At 38.9% G+C, this 12886-nt stretch overlaps 1 protein-coding gene across 1 annotated transcript in view; it reads right to left on the bottom strand.

Moving 5' to 3' along the window:
• Nucleotides 1–10208, bottom strand: part of SKAP2 (src kinase associated phosphoprotein 2) — a 165762-nt gene extending 155554 nt beyond the window's left edge. Inside the window, exons 1-2 of the mRNA XM_024563103.3 lie at nucleotides 9926–10208; nucleotides 500–605 (exon numbers count right to left, since the gene is read on the bottom strand). Coding sequence (XP_024418871.1) covers nucleotides 500–605; nucleotides 9926–9992 — 173 coding nt within the window. The 5' untranslated portion in view covers nucleotides 9993–10208. The remainder of the gene's footprint in view (nucleotides 1–499; nucleotides 606–9925) is intronic.
• Nucleotides 10209–12886: the final 2678 nt, after the last annotated feature.

Raw genomic sequence — 12886 nt, 5'->3', positions numbered from 1 at the left:
TTTAATACAGTTAGAGAGAAAAAACTACTTCGTATCTTGAAATCACAGTTGCAAAAGGTTTGTGGATTTATAAGAAAAGTATTTTTAAAGACCTAAGTTACAGTAGTAAAATCAGAACATATCTTTAATACCTATAACTAATATTTATTCATTTCCACATTTGAAGGTTATTTTCCATATTTATACTAAAATTCTCGACTAACTTTGTCTTATTATTTAAACCAAATATATCCTCACCCAATAAAAATAAATGGTTGAATATTGTTAGAATACCTAGGAAAATACACATTCAGGAGCCTTCACAAAAAAAGGGTATTGTGATAAGCATGTCCATTTTTAAAAGCTATTATAGTGAAAATACATTTTGTCCTTTAAAAATACTTAATGGCTATTAAATAACATTAAAATTTTAATTAAATGATAATAAATTCTTTATTAATATGTTAATTACAAACTTGCTTCTAAGTAAAACAATAGTAATAAAAGGTAAGTGACTTACGTAGACTTTACATCTTTTATCTTCTTAATAAGAGATTCTCTTTTGTCCTTTGCTTTCTTAGATAAATTTTCCCCTCTCAGTATGTCTGCTACAAATGTTTCAACATCTAAACCATAAAATGTAAGAAACAGGATACAAATTATAAGAATCATTTTTGTCAAGACAAATAGGACAATGATTGTGCCCACCCATAACTGTTAATATCTGTACAATTTGTTACAGTTATTTATCAATCAAAAGCATAACAGTTGAAGTATGTTTCAAATACTAAGTTGGACAAATTTGTTCACCACTTAGCTAATAAAGTCTGTACGCTCTACTTATGCTTAGCACAGCAAATGCTATTTGGGTGTTTGGCATCATTAAACCAGGAAGAAGCACACAAGTTTCAATAAACTATGGTGCCCCATAAAACAAATTCTCTCATATAAAAACAAGCACAGAGCTTTTATGCATGTGTTACTACCATTTTATAGTATTTTATGAGTTCCTGTGTGAATGGGTCATTCAGTGTATTATACCAGCATAAGCTAATGTCTCTGGCAAGGGCCTGCTTTTCCTAGTGTAATCTTTTCAAGTGTTTAATGATTTAAAAGAAAAAATAAATCCCCTTTTCTAGCCAAGATTCCCAAAATGATACCCTGCTCCTTCCTACCTGCCCCATCCACTTTTGCCAGCCACCCTCAAACAAAAAAAGATAATCAATTGTGTGGTTTTGGATGTTCTACCTTCTTGCCTTGGTATTACCACCTGAAAATATTTCTTTAAAAGGAGGAATAAGTAGTAACAATAAAAAATCCACTATTTAGAAACATAGTAACCTAGAAATAAGATTTTATGGCCTCATATAACATTTCCACATAGTCTGTTTTAAAAAAAAACTTTAATAAACTTCTAAATTATTCTGATGTCTAGTTCTCTCTACTATAAAATTCCCACAAATCCTTACTGGTATGATTGTATAATAGCTCATTTCTTATTGTTTATGAAATACTGTACAACTTTAAATTAATTTTATATATAGAATTTTCAACTCTCACTTTGAGACCTCTAATATAGAGGATACCATAAAAAATGTTTCAAGTAGGTATGACTGTAAACCACCCATGTCTCATATTGAAGAAATGTGTGCATGTTGTGCGTTTTACTTTCTTTTTACATAACTGCTTTGTCTCCTAACTCACATTGATAAAGAGGCAGTATCAAAACATACAATAATATTACATGCATTAATTCAAGGAGTATAATCATCTTTCAACTGTACTTATAACAATTTAGAACCTAGCATTGAGATGTAATCTAATCAATTTTAAATTCTTGATTACAAAAGTATCTTGATCCCATAAGCAAAGTTGATTAAACTGTTATTCTATATATTAACAATAAAGGTATAAAGGTAATTTAGATCAATATGACAACTAAAAGAATTAAAAGTTAACATTGATATATATTTTTAAATAGCTTTCTGGTTTTAATGTTAAAAGTTGGTATCAAAGCAAAATGAAAGCAAAGTGTCATAGCTTCTCTTTCTTTGAGTTGTCCGTATTTTTGAAGATGGACACACAGACATAACCCAGCACCGCTGCCAATTAGACTCCGACTTCTAAAGTGAGCTCAAAATAATGAACCCTAAAAAAGAAAGTGCTCTCCTCCAAACTCTATAAATGCAGCACCCAGAGGAGCAAGCAACCTTTGGACATTCAGATGTATGCTGAAATGGAAGAGATCATTGGCTTCTCTAGGATGGTTGCAATAAACCTGCGAAGAGAAGTGGAATAAGGGAAAGCGCATGAGCATCTCTACTGATTCTTTCTTCCAGCCGGACTCTGGACTTGCGAGAATCCGTACTGGCACAATGATTGGTGAAGAGTCGGCTTGATGTCACTTTCACTCAGTGTTTGTCTTCAATTCCCTCATCCACAGAGTATTTAATTGCCTATTTTACATTTTCATTATACAATCCAAGTTTAAACAAACGGCATCTATTTCCATCTCTGGAAGCAATAACACAACAAATTACAGCCTGAGAGTTATTTCTTTAAAAGGTCATTTCAATTCTATAAAAGCAGAAAACATAAAAAGCTGTGATGCTCCATACAGTGTTTCCTAACACTCTCAAAAAATTGTTTTTAAACTACCGATCCCTGCTACTATTTTTTGAGGAAATACTTGTTGAGAGAGAGAGGCTGCAGGAAAAATCTGTGTTGTTTGTTTATTCAGGGTGAGGGGAGAGATTCAAAGATTGGGCAAAGGAAAAGATCTATATTTTTAGGGCAGTCTTAATGTTTTAATTCATAAGTTTATCCCAGAAAAGGGGATTAAGGCAACTAAAAAGATTTAATAAACATTAGTTTAAGAAAATACTTCTCAAAGGAGACAAGGAAAGCATTGAAACTGCTTTGCTGTTTTTTCTTTTTTTTTAACAAATAAGTGAAGTAGAATAATCCCAGTTTATTGGTGCCCACTAAGTGGGTTAGGTTTTTAAGTTTTTGAAATCTGGTGTTTTAGTTTAGTTTAGTTTTTGGTTTTTTCCTAAAACCCACACTGTGCCCAGCTATTTTCGATTCCAACGAAACCAGCCTCTCCAGGCACAGGAGACCCTCCGGATGTGCCGGGGCCTACGACCGGGTCCCAGCGCAGAGACATAGCGAGCGCTGAAAAGTTACTGAGGCTTTACTGGGAGATGCTTGGGCGCTGAAGTTCGCGACATTCGACATCTGAAAGCGGAGTGTTAAACCTCAGGGCCCCAGTCTTGGGAGCTGTGAGAAGGAAGCGCTGGGTTTGGGGTAGCGCCTTCGCCAGACAAATGGGACTGGATCTGCTGCGGCTTTGTGGCTCAGAGCCGGGGTAATATTTCAAAAGCGAGCAATAAAAGTCCTGGGCGAATCAAGCACTCCTCTGGCTGGTTGGAAAAGAGATTTGAAGCTTTTTATTGTACTCTGAATAGCCCTGCAAACGGTAAACGAGAGAGTGCAGTAGTCCTCTTCTCCCTTCCTTCAGGGGTCGTGTCCCTGGGTTAATATGTAGATTTCACTGGCTCTAGATTGTCTGTAATTCGGGGAACAGCCATTATTCGATTACAAGGAAAGGTCAGCCTGCCTTCTCGCTTGCCTCTAGGCCTGATGAGTTAGAATTCCTCTTCCTCCGAAGGAGGGGTCTCCACTCGCTCGCGCCCTCGCCGCGGGAGAGGAGAAACACAGTACGAGTCGGAGGAGGCCCCCAATGCACCAGGGCTAATTCCCTCCACTCCGCAGTCTCCTAAACTGCAGGTCAGCGCCCGGGCATCCCCTGGAACCCCTAGAACTAGCCCCATCTCCACCAGCCTCTGCCACCAAATCATCACGGGGCAGGGGGTGGGGGGCTGGAGGGGCGGTGAAGTTATCCCTACTAATGTAAATGTGGTGGTGATTTTTGCTCTTGTTACTCCTCGACACTGGCAGGAGTAAACCTTATCTCCCGGTAGGACTGCAAAAATCTGGGGAGGGGGCCTCTAAAAAGATCAGATTTACAGTTCCTCTGTGGATAAATGTTAAGGTCTGAAAACAAAATTAAAAGATGGCATCCTCGCTGGGCTCAGCAATCCTCAAGCAGTTTAAGTTAGAAACCTCTCAATAGCCATCTCAACCCCTGAGAGGCAAACACTTAGCACGCAGCAAATCACCAAGTGGTACTCCAACTGCCCTGTTTCCCCCTGGCCGATGGGCTCCCTATCCATAAGGACCCCCTAGAAAAACTGCCACCTGAGTGGCTAGGACAGGTATCTAACACACAGACAAAGGCTAACTGCTTTCTACCAACTTCCATACACAGTGAAAAGGTGAAACCACACAAGGTTAGAACAGTCTTTAAATTCTTGCAAACAATAAAATGAACTGTCAGCTTCTTGAAGCTGGGGAAGTAGCACAGGTTCCCATTCTTGAAGAAAGCGGATGTTTGACCACTTGCCCTTACCATCCTCCACCAGCAAACAGCCTGGAATACAACTTTCAGGCTGGAGGTTGTAAACAAGTCACAAAGGTAACACCTGGTGCCGTCGGCCTGTCCCCCAACCATCTAATACCTGAGTGGGCGCGCACACACGGCCCGTGGTGACGGTCTGAATAGTCGAGAAGGAGGCAGGAACTGAACTGAGTCAACTGCCATTTGCTCAGCCCCAGATCAATAAATAAGTGAAAACCAACCACACTACACTGCGAATGGCTTTACTACCTAATTCTACAGCGTTCTCTACTTTGCGAATTGGTCCAGGTTTTAGTTTGTATTCACTGAGGTTTTATCACCAGACTTAATGTGGTAAGGACCCCAGCCAAACTTTAAGCTGGCATCAGAACAAAAAACCATGCTTTTTTTCTCTGTTAAAAGGAGATATGGCTGACCAAACATACCTATGGGTGAAAACATAAAAATCAATTAAACTGGGTACATGTAGATCAATGGAGCCAAATGCCCAAAGTTGGAAAATGGTTAATTGAAAAGGTATTGATTGCTCTAATCAATGTCTTTCTCTTGATTACCTCACACTTTCATAGGTTACAGTTAACTGTAGACTTTTCTAACATGGAAGAAGAGGCATGAACAAGCACAGGAGTTCTCATAGAAAACAGAGCTCTTATATCCTATCATCTGACAAAATTTTCAAAATTGGTTTTGGAGGCTAAATGATTTATTTTGATTTTTAAAAACTGGGCTGTTGAAGGATAGGGATGAACATCTTTCACCTCTAAAAGATGATTCTTGATAAATGGCACCTTAAAATAATCAAAATCTTTTTGCCACGTATTTTCAAAGAAGCCACAATGAATAACACATTAGTCAGAGATCCACACTGTGTTCCCTGTTAGGCAGCATCTATTATAATGTGTTCAGTATATGATTGAAAAAGAAATGTAAACTCAGTGGAATGAAAAAAAATAGACGTGGCTTTAATTGAAAAAGACAAACTAAGTGAATAATGAGTGTATAAAAACTAGCCTCTGCCACTTTTATCACCCATATATGACACTTAATCTTAAATTTATGAGAGACAACTGAACTGTGTTTCAAATCACCAGAGGCTGTTCCTACTCTGCTGTTTCTATCTTCTTTCTAGTAATACTTTACTGCTGGTAATGAAGAGATAAACTCATTTGGAAATTTTTGATATGCTTCTCATTTTTTAGTATAGATTCCCTTTTTTCACAAGAAATCCACTGATAATTTGGATTGAGTCACTGTAAAAAGAGCATGTACTATCAAGAGCCTTATTTAGTAATCTGAAATGAAAATACTTCTAATGGAAAGCCATGTGGGAAAAAAGCTGGCCAAAGACCCCTCCTCAAGAAAAAGTAGGACGTCATGTGCTTAAGACAGGCAAATAGTTTTGCTACCATCACATCTTAAATTCATCTACGTCACTTATACAAGAAACTGCGTTTCTGGTCCCTTGATTTACAAATACATTTTCTTATTTCTAGAAGAGAATATCTTAGAGGTGTCAGAGACTGGTTTCATTTTAAGACAGTATCTTCTAATATCAACTTTATACTCATTAGTTATTACTATCAAAATGGGGCCAGCTTGATCTTGCTCTGTAGGAAAATGCAGGTGCTAAAGAAGTAGGTGACTATTGGTGACTCAGTAGGTGGCACTCTTCCCTTTACATACTCAGCCAAGGCACCAGAACAAAGTTGTGGGACACTAGATATACCATAAATATTTCTCTTAGCAAGAATAAAGCCAAAATGTTGACTAAATTATAAATGGAACTTTTGAAAGGTGGAAATCAAACCACACTATCCTCAGCACTGGGGAAAAAATTCTGCCTCTATTTCAACTGAGCTGCATTCTTTACCTAGTGCCCCTAAAGGGATCATTGATTATAACGTGTGAAGGTTTTTAAAAAATGTTCTGGAGATTCCCCAATAGGAAAAAATGCAATATTTCAATTCAAGACTGTCAGATGAACCAAATCTCAAGGTCACTTGGCAGAAACCATACAGCCACTTTGTTTATTGTTGGTTGGTTTGGTTTTGATTTTTTCAGATCCACTATATTCTTCTGTTAACAGTGGTTTCCTTTTCTAATTTTATAAGAAGACACTAACATCTTCTTACAGTTCTCCCTTTTCAGTATGTTGTTCCAAAACAAATGAATGAGAATATCTGACTGCAAACCGCCAACACTCCAGTATTCAAAGGGTGGTTAAAGGAATTAAAGGGGTTGGGGGCCAGTGGTTCCAGCTCCTCTCACTTTCTCGGCTGCCTGGAGGAGAAACTCACATAAATCAAGATTATTCTTGCTGTTAGTCCTAGTCAAAATATTTGGATGTAGGAGAAGATTAAATGGACAAGATTTGGGGTGATCCTTTGATTCTAATTATCCAGGCTAAACCTGTTCTTCCATTGTTGTGAAAAAAATTACATACAATGAGATATACAAATCACGTATCACCGAAATGTACTCTTGAAACCTATATAATATTATTAACCAATGTCACCCAATAAATTTAACTTTAAGGAAATTAAATTTAATTCTAAACATTAAAGATTGCCTGCATATGGCAGTTCAAAATTTGCTTTTAACAACAAAAATCTGTAAATGCTTTTCCATTCATGAAATGAAAGAATAATTCAACACTTTTATGAAAAGTGTAGGCTTTCAAAATTTAAGTACTGATTCCATAGAAATATAAATAAGTCTAACTCCATAGCCACTTTTTCCAGAATGTCATTAAATGTGAGTTAAGGATGATAGCCTCTATGGGTTTTTGCATTCCTATAGAGTGTTTTTTTCTTTCTTTAAGGGGGAAGGAATGAGAACCAGGGGAAGCCTAAAACTGTTATAAATAGAAAAAATGATGAGAAAGAAAATAATAAACTGGTAAGAACACCTGTGAGCACATACCTCTATCGAGCAGTTGAAATGTCAAACATTTAACACACATGATATATAATGATTTAAATACCAGGCATAGGGAATACAAAGGAAAATGTCCAATTTTATTTGGAAAGGTGTTATCTTTTACTTTATATTCATTTTTCTGAAGGCAAGGAATTTTAAACACCTGAAAAGTTTAGGTGCTTATCTTCTCTATCTTGGAATTCTAGCACAGTGCCATGCATTCCAAGAGCTCTCAACTGCTAACTACAATCAACCAATATGTCTGTTCTGAGTTTCAAAGAAAGAGCTAGGTAGTCAGTAACATCTCTAATTGTCAAACCAATACCAACTCTTTTTCCATAGTGTCAGTAATTTTATATCTAACCATGTACTACTACTCAGCACAAATCATCATGCACAATTCCAATAGATTGTTTAATGAAAACTGCAGAACATTTATTCTCAAAAACTTTCCTACCTCAAAAAAATACTTTAATTACAATCAAACGTAAAATGTTAACTTTCTTTGAATGAGTTAAAAAATTAAAAAACACTGATTTACTTATTTCATTTCTTTAAAATGTTTTTTCTCATATCCACACCTCTTGAAAGTATCTTCCGAAAATAAAGAATAAGCCAAATTTATTATCTCCCAATTTTTAATGTTTTCATATTTATTTTTATTATTTCATGTGTTTTAATGTATGATTTGCTTTGCTACTATGAAATATTGAAAATGTCAACAAGATAACTTTTTAAATGCTGGCTGCAGACACTATGCAAGTATACTATCTGAGTAAAGAGAGAGGGAGCTAAAGTATGTAGCAATAGAGCATTGGTAGATGATTTAAATATTATCTAATTCTAAACTTTCCGTTGAAGTAGTCAAATAAGGGCCACATGAAACACTTGTAATATATGGGGATCAGAGAATAAAGGATCTCATAAGCTACACATCATACTACCTGCATGTGTAGGGTTATGGATCAAAATAGGAAACTGTCTATTGTGGGAGCTGTCAAGCTTTAAAAGTGTGCACCCAGAAATCTGTGCTTTATTTTTTAAATTTAAAAATTCACATCTTAAAAAAGGGGGGGCAAAATATTCAGTCCTAGACCTAGAACATCCTGAAAATGGTAACATCATTTTGGAGTAATGATAAATACTAATCTGATCTGGCTATTAATATAGTACTCTAAACAATAACTCTAAGCAAGTCCAGCATTGTGACAACAAAAATGTTCACTGTAGTAAAACAAAATAATACTCATGTGAAACTCTAATATAATGGAATGCAAGCTGTCTTTTCAGTTCTTTCAATATTTCCCTTAGTGGTACCCATTAATGACAACAAGCATCTCTCAGAGTAAAATACTATCTCACCAGAAATGCACTCATCACACTGTAATCATGTTCACACAAACCAAGTCTGCATCCATATACTATTGATTTTATTTTCTCAATTCTATTCATAATGCTAACCACCAAAACAGTGTAACAGTGTATTATTACATTTGGTCTCACACTATAATTGTAACTTACTATTTAATTGTCACATTTTAGATACTGCTTTTTAAGAGTTAAAATAACCAACTTGTAATATAGGCATCTAAGAGAAACTCTTTTAATCCAGGTATTCATGACCAATATTGAAAGATAAATACTTAAGAGACAACTAAAGTAAAACTATCAAAATTGTCTCCAGAATTCTACTGTATGTATGACAAAATGAATAATGGTAAGAATTCCAGAGCATCAGGATAGGTAAGATTTGTGTTACCCTAATATATTTTCTACCTTATGCAGAAATATGAAATTTTCATTGGCCCCTAGTTACAGTACCCATCTCCATATCTAGTACATAGCTTTAAGAACCCCATCTTTAACTCCTAAAGCAAGTTCCTATAAATGGTCATTTAAAACTGAGAAGGGGAAGATGAGGGTGCAAAGACGAAGTACTCTCATCATCGTGACACAGGAAGTTGGACTTTAACACATCCTTCCTTTTTAATGTTACACAAGCTGAAGACTAGTGGCCATTTGAGAATCAGGCCCTCTTTGAAAGAATTAAATATGAGTGGACTGAATGTTCCAGAATAATGGGAGTTTTAGAATGACAAACCCTTCTATCCCATAACCCCCAACACCTGTAGCTCGGACACATCTCTGTGCATCTTTACACCCTTCTCCTCCATTAGCCAGGCCACCAAAGAAGTACTTCTTGGACTAGTGATCGCTTCCTACTTCTCACACTTTACACTCATATTCATTCATTTTTCTCTCGCACAAGCGCGCGCGCGCGCACACACACACACACACAGCGTCTGTAGGATGCACACAGAATAGTGTAATTCATCCCCACCATCCTAGCACCAAAATTCAACACACACGCCCACTCCTCTTCTCAGACCCAGTCCCGCTCCCGGTCCCAAGCCCACTGGCCAGGAGAAGCGGGGATCGTGGGGAGGGAGGGGAGAGACTCTGAAAGCTTACGTCCCGCCCGGCTCGCTGTTCCCCTCGCCCCCGCCCCCGCCCCGCGGCGTTACCCGCCCCCTTCCCGCTCTTTACCTGCCAACAGGTTCTTAATTTCCTCGGGGAGGGAATAGGGAGAGGAGGTACTGCTGGGGTTGGGCATTTTAGGGAGCGCGGGGCGTGCGGGGGAAGGACCTGAAATGAAAGGGTAACCGGCGGGCTGGGGCTGCAGCTGCGACCTAGACTCTGGCTAGAGGTCCCGGTGAGCGGAGCGGGGCTATGATTCCGGACACTGCCGGGCCGGGGCTCACAACAAGGAAGTCACTGAAGCCCCAACCAGCAGCTGCTGGACTCTCCGCCCGGCCCCATCGGGGAGGCCTGGGCGGGGCGATGGGCGGGGCGGAGACCCGGTGGCCTTAGGTGCACAACTGCGCATGTGTGCCCCTCGGTTTTCCTAACCTCCAGAAAGAGCCACTGGACAGGCCACGCCCACCTCGACGACCGGGAGCCGGAGGAGGAGCAGCCGGTGGGGAAGGAGCGGACTGGGGCCCGTCACCTGATCCCAAGACTGAAGCGGCCTGCCGCCATGTTTGTTACTGGTATGGCCAAAACTGCTGACCGTTTCCCGGGGCGCTCAGGTGATACGGTATCCTTAGTGCCTCCACGTTTTGCGATCAGGACACCCTTTTGCCAATGGTCTGCGCTGCCGAGGTTTAACACCTCGCCTAGTGACCCGTAAGGAATTTGCGACTGTCCGGAACTCTTGTAGCAGTCTTTGTCCGATTGAATGATGGAGACAATGTTCCATCTTCCGCCAGTCCTCCCTGAGAAGCCGGGCCAGAGAGCGATCTGATTGGCCCTTACTTTTCTACCTAATAGGGATTCTTGGGGTGACTGATTTCCCTCACCATGATGGAAGAGTAGGGGGTTCTAATCACTATCTTTTTGAGTTAAAAAAAGTTATATAGACAGAAATACCACTGTCCATATATAAGCATCAAGTTGCTGGTGATTAGTAGAGTTGAATTATAAAATCTGTTCACTCCAACCTAATCGTTTAATAAACAAATACTTCTTGATGGTCTTCTATCTGTAAGTCTTCTCAGGTTTATTGGAAAACTCCAAAAGACACGGCTTGGTGCTGTGTGTGTGTGTATGTAAAATATATGTATATTTCTATTTCTTCCAACAGGAACTGCCATGGAAAAGCTCTTTCCTAGATGATACTATTGTATTTTGAAGATTGTGTTGTGACTCCAAACACAATGTAAATTGTTTATTCCTCTACCTTCCAACACTGATTACTAGATCATTGGCACTTAAAGTTTAGTTTGCATTAGAACCCCAGAGAGAACCTATTACAGTGCAGATTCTGAAGTCCCACTCCCAGAGATTCTGATTCAGTCATTCTAGGATAGGATCTGATTGTTTACATTTTAAATTAGCCTTCTAGGTGGTTCTCATGTTACGCATCCTGTGATTTGATTGTGAGAATCATAGGGCACAAAATTTGTCATTTTCCTGGCCAGGTGTCTCAGTTAATTGGAGTATCATCCCATAAACCAAAAGGTTATGGGTTTGACTCCTGGTCAGGGCACATACCTAGGTAGAGACTATCTCCCTAGTAGGGGCAGGGTGGGGGATGGGGGGACAGGTGTAAGAGAGGCAACCAACTGATGTTTCTCTTTCTCTCTCCCGTCCTCTCTCTCTAAAATCAATAAACATATCCTTGAGTGAGGATAAAAAAATCTGTCATACATATTTCACAGATATAGAACAAACACTTCAGAAATTTATATGGAACCATAAATGACCCCGAATAGCTGCAGAAATCTTGAGAAAGAAGAGCAAAGCCAGAGGGATCACAATACCTGATATCAAACTGTATTACAAGGCCGCTGTAATCAAAACAGCCTGGTACTGGCATAAGAACAGACACATAGATCAATGGAACAGAACAGAGAGCCCAGAAATAAACCCAAGTCTCTGTGGTCAATTAATATTTGACAAAGGGGGCAGGAGCAAAAAGTGGAGTAAAAATAGCCTCTTCAACAAATGGTGTTGGGAGATCTGGACAGCTGCATGCAAAAAAATGAAACTCGATCACTGTCTTACACCGTACACAAAAATAAATTCAAGGTGGATAAAAGACTTAAATAAAAGTCATGATACCATAAAAGCCCTAGAGGGAAACATCGGCAGGAAAATCTCAGACATTCCATGCAGCAATATCTTCACCAATATGTCCTCTAAAGCAAGGGATATAAAGGAAAGAATAAACAAATGGGACCTTATCAAATTCAAAAGCTTCTGCATGGCTAAAAAAAACAGTATTAAAGTGAAAAGAGAACCAACTATATGGGAAAACATATTTGTCAATGATACCTCAGACAAGGGTTTGATCTCCAAAATATATGAAGAACTCACACGACTCCAGGAAGACAAAAAAAAAAAAATTAAAAAATGGGCAAAAGACTTGAACAGACACTTCTCCAAGGACATACAGAGGGCCCAGAGATATATGAAAAGATGCTGAGCATCACTAGCCATCAGAGAGATGCAAATTAAAACTACAATGAGATACCACTTCACACCGGTGAGAATGGCCATCATAAACAAGTCAACAAACAAGTGTAGAAGAGGATGTGGTAAAAAGGGAACCCTAGTGCACTGTTGGTGGGAATGCAGACTGGTGCAGCCACTGTGGAAAACAGTATGGCATTTCCTCAGAAAACTAAAAATGGAACTGCCTTTTGACCTGGCAATTCCATGGCTAGGATTATATCCTAAGAGCCCTGAAACACCAATCCAAAAGGACCTATGCACCCCAATGTTCATACCAGTACAATTTACAATAGCCAAGTGTTGGGAGCAACCTAAATGCCCCCCAAAACTATGGTACATTTACACAATGGAATTCTATGCAGCAGAGAGAAAGAAGGAGCTCTTACCCTTTGCAACAGCATGGATGGAACTGGAGAGTGTTATGCTAAGTGAAATAAGCCAGGTGGTGAGGGACAAATATCAAATGATCTCACCTTTAACTGGAACCTAATC

The sequence above is a fragment of the Desmodus rotundus genome, chromosome 6, assembly GCF_022682495.2.
Source record: "Desmodus rotundus isolate HL8 chromosome 6, HLdesRot8A.1, whole genome shotgun sequence".
Classification (NCBI taxonomy): domain Eukaryota; kingdom Metazoa; phylum Chordata; class Mammalia; order Chiroptera; family Phyllostomidae; genus Desmodus; species Desmodus rotundus.
The sequence above is the reverse complement of the archived record's forward strand: the minus strand, read 5'-3'. Positions and strand labels throughout refer to the sequence as shown.